This window comes from Scyliorhinus canicula, chromosome 7 (assembly GCF_902713615.1).
Source record: "Scyliorhinus canicula chromosome 7, sScyCan1.1, whole genome shotgun sequence".
Taxonomy (NCBI): Eukaryota; Metazoa; Chordata; class Chondrichthyes; order Carcharhiniformes; family Scyliorhinidae; genus Scyliorhinus; species Scyliorhinus canicula.
This window is the reverse complement of record NC_052152.1, coordinates 135,445,955-135,466,469: the sequence shown is the minus strand read 5'-3', so window position 1 is coordinate 135,466,469 and position 20,515 is coordinate 135,445,955. Positions and strand designations below refer to the sequence as shown.

At 46.0% G+C, this 20,515-nt stretch overlaps 1 protein-coding gene across 1 annotated transcript in view; it reads right to left on the bottom strand.

Moving 5' to 3' along the window:
* The window catches only part of LOC119969404 (enhancer of filamentation 1-like), a 166,215-nt gene that overhangs the window by 13,112 nt on the left and 132,588 nt on the right, over positions 1–20,515 (bottom strand). The window contains exon 3 of the mRNA XM_038803019.1: positions 2,516–2,629. Within this exon, the coding sequence (XP_038658947.1) occupies positions 2,516–2,629 (114 nt within the window). The remainder of the gene's footprint in view (positions 1–2,515; positions 2,630–20,515) is intronic.

The window sequence follows — 20,515 nt, the reverse complement described above, 5'->3', positions numbered from 1 at the left end:
ATTATCACCCCATGAGTCACCTCTTCCCAATTCCCTCGGTTACCTTCCCCTGTCCTGGGTTTTCCCACCCCAGCCTACAGGAGGCCCAGTCTTTATAAAGTAACGTAATAACAGGACTTGAACCTATCACCTTCTGACCGAGAGGCTGGAGCGGACAGTCTGTGGAAGAAGATTTCCTACATTCTGCATCTTTTCTAAACTTCTTTCCTTCCCCACACTGTGCACTGAGTGATCAGGTCATGAGGCGACCCTGCCTGAGGCCACCTCCACGGTGGCTGTCCTCCTTTGACCCTCATTTTCCATGAAGCCTCGTGGCTCCTGTTCTCTATTCTCCACGCAGGAACGGGTTTGGGCCTCCTTCTTGTGAAAATCTGGGGACTCTGCCAATAACTGACTGAAGCCAAAGCATGAGAAATGTCGAGTTCAAAAATGTGCACAATTATCTGGGCATGCGGGTGAGCACTGAGATCAGAAATAAAAAGATGCAGATTCAAAGGGTAATTGGAAGCGATTTCCATAAATTTAAATCTGCTCCTCAAACAAGTCATTCCTCAATTGTGTCTTTGTTCTTGCTGTGCTCCGATATCCTATTTGCAGCTAGCAGTAATTCAAAAGTTGCTGATGTTCGCCCTATAACTGGGCTCAGAATCTCCCTGTGCTATACTGGGTGTGGTCTGTTTCCCAATTCAATCCCAATCCCAAATCAAGGTCTCACTCTCTCCCTCGCAACCGTTGCAGGGATCATTCATGTGGGAAGTGCAGATTTTTCCCTATATGCAGTCCAACTAGACCAGAGAGCAAAAAAAAAACATTATTCAGACTGACGGTGAGTGAAGGTATTCAACTGCACAGGAACTAACAAGGTTGGGGTCTACTGTGATGCTGCCACCGTCAAACTCCTGGTGAAAACTCACATCTAAAGAATGGTCATTTGGGCATGGGATAAGAGATTGGTGACAACCTATAGATCCAAACACAGCAAATGTCAGCGTCTTCAGAAGAACAATCGAGTGTCGGCTGTGGGTTGAACATCTTCTGATTTGTAATTCTGAGTCACAACCATTAAGTTCATGCACGCTCTTACTGTCTAAAATATTTAGCCCAGTCTGTGTATCTAAGGTGTCTCACCCTAAATTCAATCAGAATATCAGAACTGTGTGGATGTACCTATCAGGAAAGAATTGACAGGCTGGGTTTCATTTCTCTTGAACAAAGCCGGCTGATTGGGTGACCTAATCGAGGTCATTAAAATGACGAAAGGTTTTGAGAATAATAATCTTTATTGGTGTCACAAATAGGCTTACATCAACACTGTGATGAAGTCATTGTGAAAATCCCCCAGTCGTCACATTATGACGCCTGTTCGGGTACACTGAGGGAGAATTTAGAATGTTCAATTCACCTAAACAAGCACGTCTTTCGGGACTTGTGGGAGGAAACCGGAGCACCCGGAGGAAACCCACGCAGACACGGGGAGAATATACAGACTCCGCATAGACAGTGACCCAAGCCAGGAATCAAACCTGGGTTTCTGGCGCTGTTAAGCAATTGTGCTAGCCACTGTGCTACCATGCCGATAGAAGGGTACAGAGAGGATGTTTCCTCTTCTGGGGAAGAGCATATCTAGAGGTCATCAATACACTATAGCCAAGGGCGGCATGATGGCACAGTGGTTGGCACTGCTGCCTCACAGCGCTGAGGACCCGGATTTGATCCTGGCCCTGGTCACTGTGTGGAGTTTGCACATTATCTCTGGGTCCATGTGGGTCTCACCCCCAAAAGATGTGCAGGGTAGGTGGATTGGCCACACTAAATTGCCCTTAACTGGGAAAAAAAGAATTGAGTACTCTAAATTTATTTTAAATAAATAAATACACAATAGTCACCGAGAAATCCAACAGGGAATTCAGAAGAAACTTCTTCATCCAAAGAGTGGTGCAGATGTGAACTCATTGCTACAGGGAGTGTTTTATTTATTTATTTAAATTTAGTGAACCCAATTTTTTTTTAAGGGGCAATTTAGCATGACGAATCCACCTACCCTGCACATCTTTCGGATTGTGGGGGTGAAACCCAAGCATACACGGGGAGAATGTGCGAACTCCACACGGACAGTGACCCAGGGCTGGGATTCGAACCTGGGACCTCGGCGCCGCAGTCCCAGTGCTAACCACTGCACCACATGCCGTCCTACCACAGGGAGTGTTTGAAGTGAATATTATAGATATATTTAAGGGGGAGCTAGACACGTATATGAGAGAGAAGGAAATATTAGGTTAGGATGGAAAGGTGGGAGAAGGCTCAAAGGATAGGGTGGGGGAGTGGGCCAAGGGAGAGAGTTCCTTTGGAGGGTTGGTGCAGGCTTGATGGGCCGAATGCCCTCCTTCTGCACTTTAGGGATTCTATAGCTCGAGTGGAGCATAAACACAGGCATGGACCGTTGGAATGAATAGCCTGTTTTGGGCCGTATATCCAATGTAATGTTACATTGGCCATGTAGGATTTTTTACATTACCTGACTGCTATGGATTGCAGGAACATGGCACGGCGGAATGTCGTAAGCATCAGCATAAGGTCCTGACATTGAGCGAAGGGTGGACGCATGACCCATTCTGGGAAGAGTCGACACCTACGGATAAAAAAGGTAAACTATTGGCAACATGAAATACAAGCAAAAACACTACTTGTACAATATGCCGAACTGGAGACTGAGAGTTGACACAATTATGTCAGTATCTATTTTGGCGTTGGCATGGTGAGGTTCTGAGAAATTGGTCTCCCAGCACCTCTTCTACATTCTCCACACCACACGGTATGCCTGGTGTTATGTCAAAGTACATTGTTGTACAAATAAACCATACAACCCTTTTCTAAACTGACACATCAATGATTTTATAGGCAAAGATTCCAACTAGGACTAAATATAACACTAATGAGTAAAAATGTCTACACCAGTGTTGTCCAATAGATGGCTCACAGAGGGTAGAGCTCCTGAGAGGAAGTGAGTTTAGCTACCTGCAGATTGCCGAGGTACACCTTGTTGGTTCCGGATGTGGAAGGGGAGGGCAGGATTGGAGACATATACAGGTGGCTGGGAGACCAGGGAGGTGAGCAGGTGGTGAATATTGGGGAGTAGTGGGAAGAAGAGCTGGGAGGGGAGATAAACTGGGCAGTCTGGAATGAGGCACTACGAAGGATAAATGCAACCTCCTCATGCGCAAGGATGAGCCTGATACAGTTCAAGGTCATACACAGCGTACATATGACTCGTGCAAGAATGAGTGAGTTCTTTCAGGGGGTGGCAGACAAGTGTGAGAAGTGTGGGCGGGCACCAACGAATCACACTCACATGTTCTGGGGCTGTGAAAAATTGGAGAGATTCTGGGCGGGAGTGTCCACGGCGCTAACAAGGATAGTGGGGGAGGAGGTTGAACTGGACCTTTTGGTGGCGATATTTGGGATATCAGAAAAGCCAGAGCTGATGGGGGGGGGGGGGGGGAGGAAGGCCGACGTTGTGGCCTTTGCCTCTCTGATTGCCCAGCGAAGAATTTTATCGGAGTGGCGGTCAGTAACGCTACTGGGGGTAGCGGCCTGGCTGAGGGACTTATATCACTTACTTTGGCTGGAAAAAAATCAAATACGAGTTAAGGGGTTCAGCGGAGGGTTTCCAGGCAAGGTAGATGATGTTTGTGACCGTGATTGATGAGTTATTCGTCGCTGGTTGGGAGGGGGGGGGGGGGGGCAAAAAAGGGGGAAAGTTTGTACAACCTTTATAGTTGTGTGTTGGGAAGTTTGTTTCCCAAATTGTTTATATGATGTTACTTTTCATCTAAGTTTGGAATAAAATACGTTAAAAAAAACACATATTCAGTACATATTTTCTCCCACTCTCTGTTAAGCCTGGCTGAGACAAATGAGAAAGGTGGTGCATTCACAACTACTTGGCCTCGCGGTTCTGAAACCTTAAGCTAGGAGGCGTTGAAGGCAGCCTGAGGCCACTCAGTCTTTCAATGTGACTGTGCAGATCTGCCTGGCTGAGGCGAGTCTGCATCACTGCAGACACAGCTCTGCCTTAGCTCACCAACACTGGTTGGACATATTCTGGGAGCGTTCATCACGTGACCTTCCGCTAGGGTTGCCAATCTCCCAGGATCGCCCTGGCGTTTCCAGGGGGATAACCACTCGGCATTCAGAAATCTCGCGAGTTCATTCTTCATTTCCCTTTGACCATTGGAAATACAATCCTGTTTGGCTGACATTCAAGAATCATCCAATCAGGTAACAATGAGTCTGTTTGCTTTCCTATTGGCTGGGTAGGTGGTGCACTGCGAGGACGGTCACATTGGGTGACCAATGGCAGAATGGTGGGGGTGTTTCGGAGGTCAGGTGATGAAACCTCCTGGGATATGTCCAACCAGAACTGACAATCTCACAGACTGTCGAGCCCCACACTCCTGCCACTGATTGCCAGATAGGAAAGCCTAGAGACTGACTCTTCATGATCCAATTGCATAATTGTTGATGGTCAGTCAAACAGTTATTCTTCCCCCGCAATGATTTACAACAAATCGATAAAAAGTATTTCAAAGGAATGAAAGAGAAACTTTAGTCTTCACCCCTCGTTTGCAGCAACGTCTCAGAATTAAACTGTAATTTCCTGAAGACTTCAAGACAATGTGAGAGAATTGACAACCCTGACCTACATCCTACTACTTGGCAGCATGTTGGAGCAGCAATAGATTCCGGTTGTTAATTGAAATATATAAATTCACAATAAATTGTAGGGTGAATTGCGGATAGACCAAAGAGCCCTATTCAGACAGTCAGTCCCTTCATACTCTTCCACATCGGTGAGCTTGTACCAAGATTCTTTGTTGCTATGGAGACAAATGAAGGTCAATGAATATTCTGGGCTGCACTGCAAATTGTTCCTTGTCTGTCTTAGAAGGAGGCAAGTGAGAGTCTGAGGCGCTGTGTGAATTTAAACAAGGCGGCATTGTGTTCCCTGCCAGGGTGATTGAGGGTGACTGAGAGGCTGGGCAGAGGTCTACCTCCTGTGCTTTGTTGGCCTTCAGAGCCACTTGCATTACAGAGCTGCTTTTTTTTGTTTGCCGGTTTGAATAGCAGGACGCATCGCAATGTTTTAGAGAACAGGGTGGAAGAATGTTGGTGGAAATGAAAGTACTCAGGAACCTCCAAAGATACTTCATAAATCAGTGTTGCAAAGCATCCTCACCACCAGCCCCCATGGGCTCACAGAGCCTAATTCCTTTGGCTTTGCGCACAATGGTTGATTTGTGCTGTCTCCTAGCAAGCTCAGTGAATGAGGAATGAGGGGATTGCGAACAATAGTAGGTCAGGGAGCCAAATTCATACAAACTTGGCTGAATTGTGAGGAGATTGCAACTGGCTTTGAACCTTTTGCCAACTGTGGGTTAGGGGAAAGATACAAGGGAAACCACTCGGTACCCAGCTGAAACTAACTTTTGTGTCTACACCCGGGTCGATATTCCAGCTGACTTGAACCCGTACCACCTTTGGAAACACGCCTTTAGCTTGTGAAAACACACAGCCGGACAGACTGGGAAGTCAGGAGCCTGGAGTGACTTTGATTCACTTCACAAGTTGAAGTGGGTGAGTCCAGCATCCCTGCTTATTCAGTCGTTCTCCTGGTACTGATCAACATGAGTCTACATCAATGGAGGCTGGGCTACCCATGGTGCTCAGAGTGGGTGAAATTGCTCTATTTATAGCTGAAGGGATAGAATCTAAAAGTAGCAAAGGCATTGGTGAGACCGCACCTGGAGTATTGTGTACAGTTTTGATCCCCTTATTTGAGGAAGGATGTAGTCATATTAGAGGCAGTTCAGAGGAGGTTCACTAGATTAATTCCAGAGATGAGGGGTTGGTTTATGAGGGGAGATTGAGAAGCTTAGACCTGTACTCTCTTGAGTTTAGAAGAATAAGAGGGATCGAATTGAGGTATATATGATAAAAGGTATTGACAAAGTACACGTGAGTGTGTTTTTCCTCTTGAATCTAGAATAAACTAGAATCTAGCAATGGTGGTGTAGTGGTAATCTCACTAGACTGCTAATCCAGCTAATGCTCTGGGGACATGGGTTCAAATCCCACCATGGCAGCTGTGGAAATTAAAATTCAAGTTAATCAATCTGGAATTGGAAGCTAGTTTAAGCAAAGGTGACCATGAAACTATCATTGTAAAAAAAAACCATCACTAATGCTCTTTAGAAAAGTAAAACTGCCAGTCTAGCCTCCATGTAACTCCAGATCCATAGCAATGTGGGTAATTCCTTAACTGCTCCTCTGAAATATTCAGTTTAAGGGCAATTAATAATGGGCAACAAATCCACATCCCTTGAAAGATAATTAACAATGAGACTTAGAGGGTTAAGTTATAACCCTTCCCTGCCAGCACTGTCAAGCCTGCTGCTGTTTCACACTCAATTGACTGTTGATTGACAGCAGGTGGGACTTTTCTCTGTGGTTGGAAGCTGTCGGCCAATCAGATTTTCCAACAGCACTCCAGCCCCTCCAGACACACCGCTGCAGTACCTCATCCGGCCACTTTTGAGCCTTACTCCCAGGACCCCACTTCAGGCAAGTACCAGGGGCAGGAGGGTAGGAGATGAGCTTGAGGTGGGAGGAATGATCTCAGTGTTGGGACATAAACCAGAGGGAGGAGAGGGAGAGTCAGAACTCCCAGATCCCAGAAGGGAAGATGCTCCAAATCTGAAGGGTTTTCAGATTGAGCCCCCCACCCCCACCCACATCCACCCCGGACCCTTCCCGTGCAAGATGGAGGCTTGTAACTTTTTTAATTTCCCACCCTGCAACGGCAGCACGGTAGCACAGTGATTAGCACTGTTGCTGCACAGCTCCAGGGTCCCAGGTTCGATTCCCGGCTTGGGTCATTGTCTGTGTGGAGTCTGCACGTTCTCCCCGTGTTTGAGTTTCCTCCGGGTGCTCCAGTTTCCTGCCACAAGTCCCGAAAGACGTGCTGTTAGGTAATCTGGACAGCCTGAATTCTCCCTCTGTGTACCCTAACAGGCGCCGGAATGTGGCGACTAGGGGCTTTTCACAGTAACTTCACTGTAGTGTTAAAGTAAGCCTACCTGTGACAATAAAGATTATTATTAACTACCACCCACTAGCCTACAAATTGAAGCTGAGCAGGAAACGGTCCTGCAGTGGCCAGGAAGTGGCCAGTTAGGAGTAAAATCAGGAAGTAGAAATCGGAACTTTCTTGTCAAAAGGTGATCATGAGTCAATATGAGCTTTCAAGACTTTTTTTTATTTATTCACAGATGTGGGCATTGCTGGCTTGGCCAGCATTTCCTGCTTGTCCCTAATAGCCCTATGTAGATGGTGGTGAGCTGCATACATGAACCGCTGCAGTCTGTGGTGTAGGCAAACCCACAGTATAATTTCAACTGACTGCAACTGAAAGTTAGTTATCACTCAAAATGTTCTCTGTCTGAATCACCAATACTATTTTTAATATTTTATGCTTTAAATATCTTTGTTTTCAGTGGGCTTTAACTGAGTGAAGGAATTCAACAGAACTCTCAGTCCTGAACTGATGTTTAACCTGAGGTGAGTCAGAAGCATTTAAATGCCAACGTTAGAAACCCCTGAGCTCAACAAAGCTACTGCACGTGCAGGAAATAAATAAAGGAAAATGGTGAAAGTAAGTTCAGGAAAAATACAGGTAATTTATAACTGACTACACATTCTCATTGTCCCACTTTGGAAAATGCCAGTGCGCTGGAACTCCCTCAGTTCTCTCCATCTCTCCCTCCTTATTCAGATCTTTCTTAACACCCTTTGTTTTGTCTGTGGTGCCAATTATTTTCTGTGAAGCCCTTTTGGGATGATTTTCTGCTTTAAAGGTGCCGCATAAATACTGTTATATACTTATTACAATCCCAGAGCATACCCCAACAGTGGCTACGATAGCGGACAGATACCCCAATATTTTATTTTAATTTTGTAAGACTGAGGGGATAGGATACCTCACTCCAGGAGTGACTTCACAAAGAAATAGGGATATGGTACATCAAAACAAACTTTATTACTAACACGGGATTAAAATCTTTAACATCACACCAGAAAATAACTTACAATGACCCCTTAAACAATGCTACTCAATACAGTGAATACAATACCCTTAATTGCTATCTTCATTCCCACTTAAACAACGGGAAAAAATGTCTCGGCTCTCAATCCACTGTGACTATCAATGGCACATAGGAATGCTTGCAAGAGGGATCTTAATTGAGAAAGAGATATCTTTTTTCACTGCTTTAAAGACAAGATCAGACTCCTGTCAGACTCATGCAGAAACTCTGGCTGTACATTTGCAGAAGATGCTTCTCAGCTTGTTTCAACTCCCCCTTGTACTTAGGCAAGCCTGCACTACTTTAAAGACTTTAAAGCTCTTTATAACCAAACTGCAGATAGCAAAACTGTTTGACCTCTGGCTACAGTTCATTCAGATCAGAACTGATCTGCTTTCTCAAAATGCCTGATGCCTTAACTCCACTCGGCAACATCATCTTATCAAGGTCCACAGGGAATTCACTTAATCAAAACAAAATTCCATCAGCCCAAGCTTTTTACGATGGTTTAATGGCACCCCGGCTCTCAACCTTTCAATCTAAGATTCTTTTAAAACCTGTCTGCCCCAGTCACGTGCGCTAACCCAGGCTTTTAACCCTTACTGCCCCAGTCACGTGCGCTAACCCAGGCTTTTAACCCTTACTGCCCCAGTCACGTGCGCTAACCCAGGCTTTTAACCCTTACTGCCCCAGTCACGTGCGCTAACCCAGGCTTTTAACCCTTACTGCCCCAGTCACGTGCGCTAACCCAGGCTTTTAACCCTTACTGCCCCAGTCACGTGCGCTAACCCAGGCTTTTAACCCTTACTGCCCCAGTCACGTGCGCTAACCCAGGCTTTTAACCCTTACTGCCCCAGTCACGTGCGCTAACCCAGGCTTTTAACCCTTACTGCCCCAGTCACGTGCGCTAACCCAGGCTTTTAACCCTTACTGCCCCAGTCACGTGCGCTAACCCAGGCTTTTAACCCTTACTGCCCCAGTCACGTGCGCTAACCCAGGCTTTTAACCCTTACTGCCCCAGTCACGTGCGCTAACCCAGGCTTTTAACCCTTACTGCCCCAGTCACGTGCGCTAACCCAGGCTTTTAACCCTTACTGCCCCAGTCACGTGCGCTAACCCAGGCTTTTAACCCTTACTGCCCCAGTCACGTGCGCTAACCCAGGCTTTTAACCCTTACTGCCCCAGTCACGTGCGCTAACCCAGGCTTTTAACCCTTACTGCCCCAGTCACGTGCGCTAACCCAGGCTTTTAACCCTTACTGCCCCAGTCACGTGCGCTAACCCAGGCTTTTAACCCTTACTGCCCCAGTCACGTGCGCTAACCCAGGCTTTTAACCCTTACTGCCCCAGTCACGTGCGCCAACCCAGGCTTTAACCCTTACTGCCCCAGTCACGTGCGCCAACCCAGGCTTTAACCCATACTGTCCGAGTCACGTGCGCTAACCCAGGCTTTTAACCCTTACTGCCCCAGTCACGCGCGCTAACCCAGGCTTTTAACCCTTACTGCACCAGTCACGCGCGCTAACCCAGGCTAGGTTAACCCTTACTGCCCCAGTCACGAGCGCTAACCCAGGCTTTTAACCCTTACTGTACCAAATACATATAATACAATACACCTGAAATTCTTAGATTCATCGCGTGTTCAAAAACTGATTTGAGGAGGTGGGAGTATATTGATCTGCAAAGCTCAACATTAATAGAATACTTTTTTCTAAAATGTATTTTATTACAAACATGTATCAAAGCAGTTACAACTAAGTAACACCCTGGAAAACACACTTCCCAACAATCAACTATACAGTTTTTTCCCCTTTTTCACCCTCTCCCCACCCCCTGCGACAAACAGCTCCTCAAACACGGTCACAAACATCCCCCACCTTCTCTCAAACTCCCCTGCTGAGCCCCTTAACTCATACTTTATCTTTTCCAACCGCAGGAAGTCGTACAGGTCACCCAACCATGCTGCTACCCCCGGTGGCGATGCCGATCGCCACTCAAGCAAAATTCACCGCCGTGCAATCAGAAGGGTGAAGGCCACGACGTTGGCCTTCCTCCTCTCCATGAGCTCCGGCCCTCTCTGAAACCCCAAATATCGCCACTAAAGGGTCCGGATCTAACTCCTCCTCCACTACCCTGGCTAAGACTGCGAACAGAATCTTCCCAATTTTTCGCAATCCCAAAACATGTGCGCATGATCCGCTGGCCCCCGCCCACATCTCTCACACTCATCTGCTACCTCCTGAAACAATCCACTCATACTCGCCCAAGTCATATGCCTCCTTTGCACCACCTTAAACTGTATCCGGCTCATCCTTACAAAAGAGGAGGTCCCGTTTACCTTTTGCAGTGCCTCACTCTATCCTCCCCAATTGATCTCCCCTCCCAACTCCGCTTCCCATTTCTCCTTGATCTTCACCATCCACTCACCTCCCTGCTCCACCAGCCATTTGTATATATCCCCAATTCTTCCCTCCCCTTCCACAACCGGAAGCAGCAGTCACTCCAGCAGTGTGCATCCCGGTAACCTAGGGAACACCCTCCAGACCTTTCGCGCAAAGTCCCTAACCTGCAGATACCTGAACTCACTACCCCTCAATATTGATAGAATACTGACTACTCAAAGGTATATGATGTCGATTAAATCTGGGAGCAGAATGGTAGGCATGTGGAGAAACAACAAACTTTAAAATAAATTAAATGTCACAGGACCGTTTGAACCAAACCCTCTCCTCGGGGGACTGGTGAGATCGGGTTTTGCCCTTGTCCAATTTTACTCTCCATTGGGGTCAGTGGTCTTCCACCCAATCCCATGGGTTTCCCCTCTGGGCAAGCTGGGTTAAAATGCTGCCCATGGGGTAGATGTAGACATGGTGCGATGGTGTAAAATGGGTTTTAAATTAATTTGGAAGCCTACTTCACATCTCTTGCAAATAAAAATGTTGACAGTTGTAGAATGATAGATGTAGAACTGGCTATCACCCATTTTATACTTTTGCCCAAAGTCAAAATCTATCCAAATAAATCATTGCCTTAAACAAAAAGTGCAAGATCCCTCACAGACTTCACTCCTGTCCTGAAGCCAAGCTCTCTCTATTTTCAAATTGCTTAACTTTGAGTGGATGAGAGTAGGTGGGTCTTGGTGAATGGTGCCAGGAATGGATGTTTCAGCTGGGGAGCTGCTTGAGAATGGGGAATGGGAGTGACTCATGCAGCTAGAAGCTTGGCAGTGTCTGACTTTAATCCTGCTTCACTGTCTGGACCAGTCTGGGTGGGCCAAGTGGATGTTCCATGAGGCCTCTGGTTCCACGGTAAATATTAATTACATCTAGAATTCCACTCATTTTCATTCATTGTCAGACTCTGCTTAGCAGCTGTATGGTGACCAACTGCTTGGGAGGAAGGCAAAGGGAGTCATTTCCGAATGGAGACAGATCCAAGTCAAAATGTCACAGGACCGTTTGAACCAAACCCTCTCCTCGGGGGACTGGTGAGATCGGGTTTTGCCCCTGTCCAATATTACTCTCCATCGGGGTCAGTGGTCTTCCACCCAATCCCATGGGTTTCCCCTCTGGGCAAGCTGGGTTAAAATGATGCCCATGGGGTGGATGTCAACGTGGTGCGATGGTGTAAAATGGGTTTTAAATTAATTTGGAAGCCTACTTCAATAGGACGGTCCGCACCAATCCAGCCCAATGTGTCAAACTCAGCCCCATTGTCTAAGGGGAAAGGGGCAAACAGGAAATATTAAAAGGGCAAACACTAACCACACAGAGGACTGCATGTCTCCCATAGAATCCCTACAGAGCAGGAGACTATTCATCCCATTGAGTCTCCAAAGAACAGCCTACCTGGGCCACTCCCCCCGCCTTATCCCCGTAACCCCACTGAACCTTTGAACATTGAGGGGCAATTTATCATGGCCAATCCATCTAACCTACATGTCTTTGAACAGTGGGAGGAAACCTGAGCACCCCGAAGAAACCCATGCAGGCACTGGGAGAATGTGCAAACTCCACACGGTTATCTTCGGACAGGATCGAACCCAGGTCCCTGGCGCTGTGAGGCAGCAGTGCTAACCACTGTGCCACTGTGCCATCCCTCATGGGTGGTTTCACCATGGCTTGATTTGAACTGTGGGTTCAGGTTGTTTGACTCAGTTGGTAAAGCTCTGGCCTCTTGAGTTAGAAAGCTTTGGGTTCAAGTTCCTGTACAAAATCTAGACCATAATTTCAGTACAGTACTGAGGGGGTGCTGCACTGTCGGAGGTGTCGTCTTTCAGATGAGGTTTAATTAATTAAACTAAATCCCCATCTGTCCTTCTGGGTGGATGTGAGCGATTCTACAGTGCAATTTTAACAACATTTATCCCTCAATCACAACCATAAAAACAGAATATCTGGTCATTGTTTCAGTGGTGTTTGTGGGATCTTGCTGTGCACAAAGTGACTGCTGTAGTTTGCAAATTACAACAGTTAGTACACTTTAAAAGTACTTGGAGATGTAGCAGTTTTTAAGCAAACCAGGAAAAGAGAGAAAGGAAGAAAGGTGAAGGTTTATAACGGGATGGAAGGCAGGAGGGTTTAACTGACTAAAGAGATGATGATGCAAGGTCAAGGGGATGATATGGGACAGATAGAGACAAAGGATATCCTTGGAGGAAGTACAAGTAAGAAAAACAGAATTACATCCACCAGCTAACATGCAAAAAAAGGCAGCCATTGTTATAGCATGATGGGAAATTGTTGGGCTGCAGAAGGCTGTAGAAGGCGAATGGAAGATTAGGTTCTGTGGTGATCACAAGTTAACTAGATGCAATACAACTGAGCAAACACTAGAGGGAGCACGGGAGAGACATATAAATAGACCGGGACAGGAAGTGAGGACACACTTCACAGAAGGCAGAACTGGTAGCAGGGACAGACACACCAGCAAGTAGCACTTGAGGTAGTCGTAGGTAACGCTCTGAAGAGAGAACGAATTCACAATAAAGCATCTTCTCCACATTTGAGACTACGAGCTTTATTAAGTCACGAGGAACAACACATGGTACCCAGGAGTGGCTTCAGACGCTTACTATAGGACAACTCAGTGGCAGACACGGAAAGAACAAAATGGCATGGAAATCTCCTACTGGACATTCGACTTGGGAAGACATCGCTGATGGGAGGATGTGCCTTGGATTCCCACTTCTGCTGGACACGACTGGAAATGTAAGAAGTGTCTGGAAAAGGTTTAAACAATGGTTCGATTTCGGTATCATAGCATATGATGCAGAAGCAGCCTCAGACGAAATTAAAATAGCAATTCTCATCGAAGGACATGAAGCTACGAAAGTTTATAATGGATTTAAATACTCAAAAGTTGAAGACAGAAACAGCTTACAAACAATACTAAACAAATTTGAAGAGTACTGTAAGGAATTTGAACAGCAAGGCATGCTCAGAGGCCAAACTGCACAGAGACTGAGTGATGCAAAACTTTAAAAATCACGAAAAGAACAAGAGATCGCGAATGAAAAGTACAGATCAAAAAGAAGAAATAACATGAATTTTTCACAAAGCCAAAACGCTGAAATCCAGTCCAGATCGGAAAGAAAAGGTAACTTACAACTTTTAGAAAGAAAAAACGCTGAAATCCGCGATAAAATGGCGTCGGAGCACATTTTGCAGTCTCGGGAAAGCAAAAAACTACAAATTGCGTCTGCGCATGCGCCGGAACCGGAAGCCGCGCATGCGCAGTTAAAAAAAGGTCGCGTTGCCGATCGTTATGCGCATGCGCAAGCCGCGCATGCGCAGTCTAAAAAAGTTTTGGTCGCGGATCGTTATGCGCATGCGCAAGCCGCGCATGCGCAGTGGACACAAAACCGCACAGTGAAGGAGGAAGGCCGATTTGCGCGTGCGCAATTCATTCCTACGCGTGACGTCATGACGTCTGAGCATCCCGACCACGCCTACTTAAAAGGGAAATGCCCGAAAATTGAAAACAAGACACTTAAAGTGGTAAAAGCAAATTTTCTTGCCTCAGAACACAGAAAAACGCCTGAACTTAAACCAGCAGTAAAAAATAACTCACACAACACCCTGGAAAAAGCAGTCTGCACCACCCAAAGTGAAGAGAACAAAAAGAATTCCGAAACAACAAAAGATGATTTGTTTTTCGAAGATTACCTCTCAGACATGGCTGAGTCAGTCGGATATGCTTATCGCAGCATCAGCGACACGGTCGCAAAGTACAACATGAACCAACTCGTGGTAGATGAATCCAACCAAGATGATTTGGTTTTCAAAGAATACTACTCAGACATGGCTGAGTCAGTCGGATATGCTTATCACAGCATCAGCGACACGGTCGCAAAGTTCAACACGAATCAACTCGTGGTAGAAGAATCCAACCAAGATGATTTGGTTTTCGAAGAATACTACTCAGACATGGCTGAGTCAGTCGGATATGCTTATCACAGCATCAGCGACACGGTCGCAAAGTTCAACACGAACCAACTCGTGGTAGAAGAATCCAACCAAGATGATTTGGGTTTCAAAGAATACTACTCAGAGATGGCTGAGTTATTTGGATATGCTGATCACAGCATCAGCGACACCGTTGCAAAGCTCAACACGAATCTACTCGTGGTAGATGAATCCAACACCATGATGCCATGGCAGCTCGTCGATACATTGGATGACAGCAATACCCAAGACGAAGACGACGCCACACAGAGAGCACAGAAAGACTCCACAGAGCGAGCGATGACAGGCTCCACAGTGCGAGTGATGAAAGACTCCAACAGGGATGCAAGCAAACACTCCCTGGCGAACACCATGCATGAACAAGACCATGAAGGTAAACCCGCTGTATCTGAGCAACCGCAAGCAGACTATGAAAGTCTACCAAGCTCACATGAACAAGAAGAAGACAACGTACATCTAACCACTGACACCATGCATGAACAAGACCATGAAGGTCAACCCGCCGTATCTGAGCAACCACAAGCAGACTATGAAAGTCTACCAAGCTCACATGAACAAGAAGAAGACAATGTACCTCTACCCACTGCATGCGAAAACAGTGACAAGGTGATCACACTCGACGTACAGGATCACAGCGAGACTGACAGTTCTCAGCTTGTCTGTACAGAAGCACAGAGTCGGGCCACCCAACAGTCCAGAGAGACAACGCCGAAAGAAAACATGCAGATTTTGACTCCAGAAGAGGAGCACCTGGAGTCCAGAGAGACCACGCCAACAGAAACCAAGCAGATTTTGACTCCAGAAGAGGAGCACCTGGAGTCCAGAGAGACCACGCCAACAGAAACCATGCAGATTTTGACTCCAGAAGAGGAGCACCAAGAGTCCAGTGAGACAACATCAACAGAAATCATGAAGATTTTAACTCCAGAAGAGGAGCGCCAAGAGTCCAGAGACACCACGTCAATTGTAATCATGAAGTTTTTGACTCCAGAAGAGGAGCGCCAAGAATCCAGAGACACCGCGTCAAATGAAATCGAGAAGAATTTGACTCCAGAAGAGGAGCACCAAGAAAGCAAAGATGAGGAATCAAATCCTCCACAAATGATTGATGTCACCAGTACCGATGCAACATCAGATCATTCGCACCACTCGCGAGACGGAATGCTCAATGACTCAAATTATCCACACGGGACACTCATAGAGTATAACAAGAAAAACAAAAGTCAAAAGAAGCACAGCAGAAACGAGAACAACAACAGCAAGAACAAAAGCAACATGAAGCACGCCAAGACCAACAACAATAGCAAGAAGCACAGCAGAAACGAGAACAACAACAGCAAGAACAAAAGCAACATGAAGCGCGACAAGAAAAACAACAAAGTCAGGCACAAAGATAGCGACAACACCAAAGACAGAAACGACAAGAACAGCAACAAGAACGGCAACGAAAACAACAAAGTCAGGAACAACGACGGCGACAACACCAAAGACAGAAACGACAAAAACAGCAAAGACAGAAACGACAAAAACAGCAACAAGTACGGCAACGAAAACAACAAAGACAGGAACGACAGAAACAACAGCAATGAAACAACGACTTGTACACAATGGTACTACTCGGCACATGAAGGACAATGCCACAGCACACTGCAAAACGATGACAAGACTACAAACATGTCATGGGATGACAACGAATCGCACAAACTCACATCTGCTCCAGAACAAGCAAGCACGCCAGCATCCAAGGCGGATGAGATAATAAATCAATACCACAAGCACAGAAAAAAGTCCATGCCAGTCAACATCAGTGATGTGACCATGCAAACACCTCGGGATGACGCATTGGGTACGTAAAACAACAAGGAACACCAACAACATTCACAACGGAGTTGCAATATCAATATCACCACGTCATCAACAACAAAAAGAAAAAAACTGAACAAATTCATCAAGTTTGGACTCATAAATGTTTTATTAAGATTGGACTCATAAATACATTGGCTTTGTAAATAAATATGCAATAGCACCATCACTTGTATAGATACGCATATCATAAGTAACTGTTTTGTATAATTTTCTTTAACGATGTACAGACAATATGTAAAGAGAAAAGGGGGGATGTGGTGATCGTAGATTGACTAGATACAATAAAATTGAGCAAACACTAGAGGGAGAGCTATAAATACACCGGGACAGGATGTACAATTTTCTTTAACGATGTACAGAAAATATGTAAAGAGAAAAAGGGGGATGTGGTGATCACAAGTTAACTAGATGCAATACAACTGAGCAAACACTAGAGGGAGCACGGGAGAGCCATATAAATAGACCGGGACAGGAAGTGAGGACACACTTCACAGAAGGCAGAACTGGTAGCAGGACAGACACACCAGCTAGTAGCACTTGAGGTAGCCGTAGGTAACGCTCTGAAGAGAGAACGAATTCACAATAAAGCATCTTCTCCACATTTGAGACTACGAGCTTTATTAAGTCACGAGGAACAACACAGGTTCTGCTCTTCAAGTTCGTCTTGAGTTTCATTGCAACAGTCAAGGAAGCCGAGGCCAGAGAGGTCAGTGTGAGAGAATTCAAATGACAAGCAACAGGAAGCTCAAGGTCACACCAGAGGGCCAATTGGTTGACAGTCTACCTCCAAAACGGAGACAGAGAAGTCAATGAAGGGAAATGAAAAGTTGGAAATGGGCCGTTTGAAAGTGAGGGTGGAATTTGGAAGAAAAGTTGATGACCTTTTCCAGTTAAGGGCAAGAAAAAGAAACAGCACTGACACAGTTAAATAAAAGACCATAAAAAGAGGTGAAAGAGGATGTTTCAGTGGGACTGAAATAAAGAATGAAAGGCAGGCACATCCAAACAAGTTTCCATAGAAACACATTTCATTTGGCGGGTGCATGACCACCTGGCTTCAGCACGACAGCCATTTTAATTCTTTGTCCCATTCCCACTCTGTCCTCTGTCACCTCGACTGTTCCACTGAAGCTCAATGTCACTTCAGTTCTCCTGCCTTCCACCCTATTAAAGACCTTCCCTTTCTTTTCTTTCAACCCCTCCATTCTCCACCATCTTCAGCCAGAACACCGAGCGAGCGAATGATCCACCTCAGCTTCCTCCTAAGCAGCGGTCCCCTCCAAAATTGAATTGGTGTGGTCGGCCATTTTTTCTCAATGCATGGCCTGTTCAATTTTTTTTGTGTGGCCTCACATTGAAAAAATATTATTTATCTTAAAACAAATCCTTTGTTGTACCTTTCAGGCAACTGCACGGCCACACCTGCACAGCTTAGCGGGAGCATTGCTCCTGAGGTCCCCACCATCACAGATGCCAGACTTCAGCAAATTCAATTCACCCCAAGTGATGTCAAGAGATAGTTAAGCATTATAGGTGCTTAAAGGTTATGGGCCTCAACAGCATCCTGGAAAATATGGCCACAAAGATCTGGACAAATCCAATCCAACCAACCAAGGTCCCATCAGTTTACTCCCAATCATAAGCTAAGCGATGGAAGGTATCATCGGCAGTGCTATCAAACTGCATTTATGCAGCAATAACCTGCTCACTGACACTCAGTTTGGATTCCGTCAAGGTCATTCAGCTCCTGACCTCATTAGAACCTTGGTCCAAACATGGACAAAAGAACTGAACTCAAGAAGTGAGGTAAGAGTAACTCCCCTTGACATCAAGGCAGCGTTTGAGAAAGTATGGCATCAAGCAAAACTGAAGTAATTAGGAATCAGAAGGAGAAAATTCTCCACTGGTTAGAATCATACCTAGAACAAAGGAAGGTGGCTGTGGTTGTTGGAGGTCACTCATTTCAGTTCCAGGACATCACTGAAGTAGTTGCTCAGGGTGGTGTCCTAAGCCCAACCATCTTCAGCTAATCAATAACCTTCATATGGTCAGAAGTGGGAATGCTCGCTGCTGATTGCAATTATTCAATATCATTCATGACTCACTTTTGGGCAGCACGGTAGCATGGTGGTTAGCATAAATGCTTCACAGCTCCAGGGTCCCAGGTTCGATTCCCGGCTGGGTCACTGTCTGTGCGGAGTCTGCACGTCCTCCCCGTGTGTGTGTGGGTTTCCTCTGGGTGCTCCGGTTTCCTCCCACAGTCCAAAGATGTGCGGGTTAGGTGGATTGGCCATGCTAAATTGCCCGTAGTGTCCTAAAAAGTAAGGTTAAGGGGGGGTTGTTGGGTTACGGGTATAGGGTGGATACGTGGGTTTGAGTAGGGTGATCATGGCTCGGCACAACATCGAGGGCCGAAGGGCCTGTTCTGTGCTGTACTGTTCTATGTTCTATGTTCTATGTTCTATGACTCCTTGGATAATGAAGCAGTTTGGGCCCAGATGCAGATTTGGGCTGATAAGTGGCAACTAACATTTATGCCTCAGAAATGTCAGATATTGTCCATCTCCAAGATAGGATCGAACCATCTCTGCTTGGAGCACAATTGCTGAATCCTCCACCATTGTAATTCTGGGGTCACCATTGACAAGAAACCTAACTAGACCAGTACATTAATACTTTGGCAAGAAGAGGTAAAAGGATTGGAATTCTATACTGAGTAACTCGCCCTTGACTCTGCAAAGCTTGTCCGCCATCTGCAAGGCACAAGTCAAGAGTGTGATAAAACACTCTCCAATTGCCTGGATGAGTGCAGCTCCAACAACACTCAAAGTTTGACACCATTTCGGACAAAGTAACCTGCTTTATCAGCACCCAATTCACCACTTTATACACTTACTTGCTGACACACAGTGGCAGCAGTATGTGCCATCTCCAAGACGCACTGCAGCAACTCACTCCTGCTCCTTAGGCAGCACCTTCCAAATCTGTGACCTCTACTACCTAGAAGGACAAGGGCAGCAATGCATGGGAACAACACCATCTCCTCGTTCCCCTCGAAGTCACACACCATCTTAGAATAGAATCATAGAATAGCAAAAGTGCAGAAGGAGGCCATTCAGCTCATCGAGTCTGCACCAACCCTCTGAAAGAGGACTCTACGTAGGTCCACTCCCCCAGCCACCCCTCCCTATCCCTGTAACCCCATAACCTACCCTGCACATTCCTGGACACTCTAAGGGGAAATTTAGCACGGCCAATCCACGTAACCTGCATATCTTTGGACTGTGGGAGGAAACTGGAACACCCGGAAGAAACCCACGCAGGCACGGGGAGAACGTGCAAGACCGAAATCAAAGCCGGGTCCACGGCACTGTGGGGCAGCAGTGCTAACCACTGCCATCATGCCACCCATCTTGACTTGCCGTTTCTTCATTGTCCCTGACAAAAATCCAGAAGGCCTAAGATCCAAATCTGTCCCATTCCCAAGAGGCAATAATTCAATCACCCGCCACAGGGAAAGTGGCAATGGCCGAGCTCCCTTTCTTGGCATACACTGACTGCTTTGTACAGGATTTAGGATAATTGACAACACTCTGTTCTTCCAACGATGTTACTGCTTCAGGATAAGGGGTCAAGCGTTCAGGGCTGAGGTGAGGAGAGATTTTGTCACGTTTTTGGTATTCTCTACCGAGAGGGTTGTGATGCTCCATTGCTGAGTACATTTAAAGCTGGTATAGATCCTGCAGTCTCAGAAAGAAAGGATCGGGGAAATGAAGATGAGCTGAAGATCAGCCATGATCGTATTGAATGATGGAGGGAGGTGAACAATGGAACGGTCTAATCCTATTTCTAATGTTGTTAAAGAAGGAGCAGAGGGTGGGTGCAGGTAGTAGCCTTTTTCATCGCAATCCCCATTAAGGGAAGGAGACGCACCATAACTGGATTCCATTCCAAATTCTCACCGTACCCAGACAATAATGACTTTATATTGTCAGAAGACAGGAAACTTTACCTCAGTGTTTTTTGTTTAAAATCATTGAAT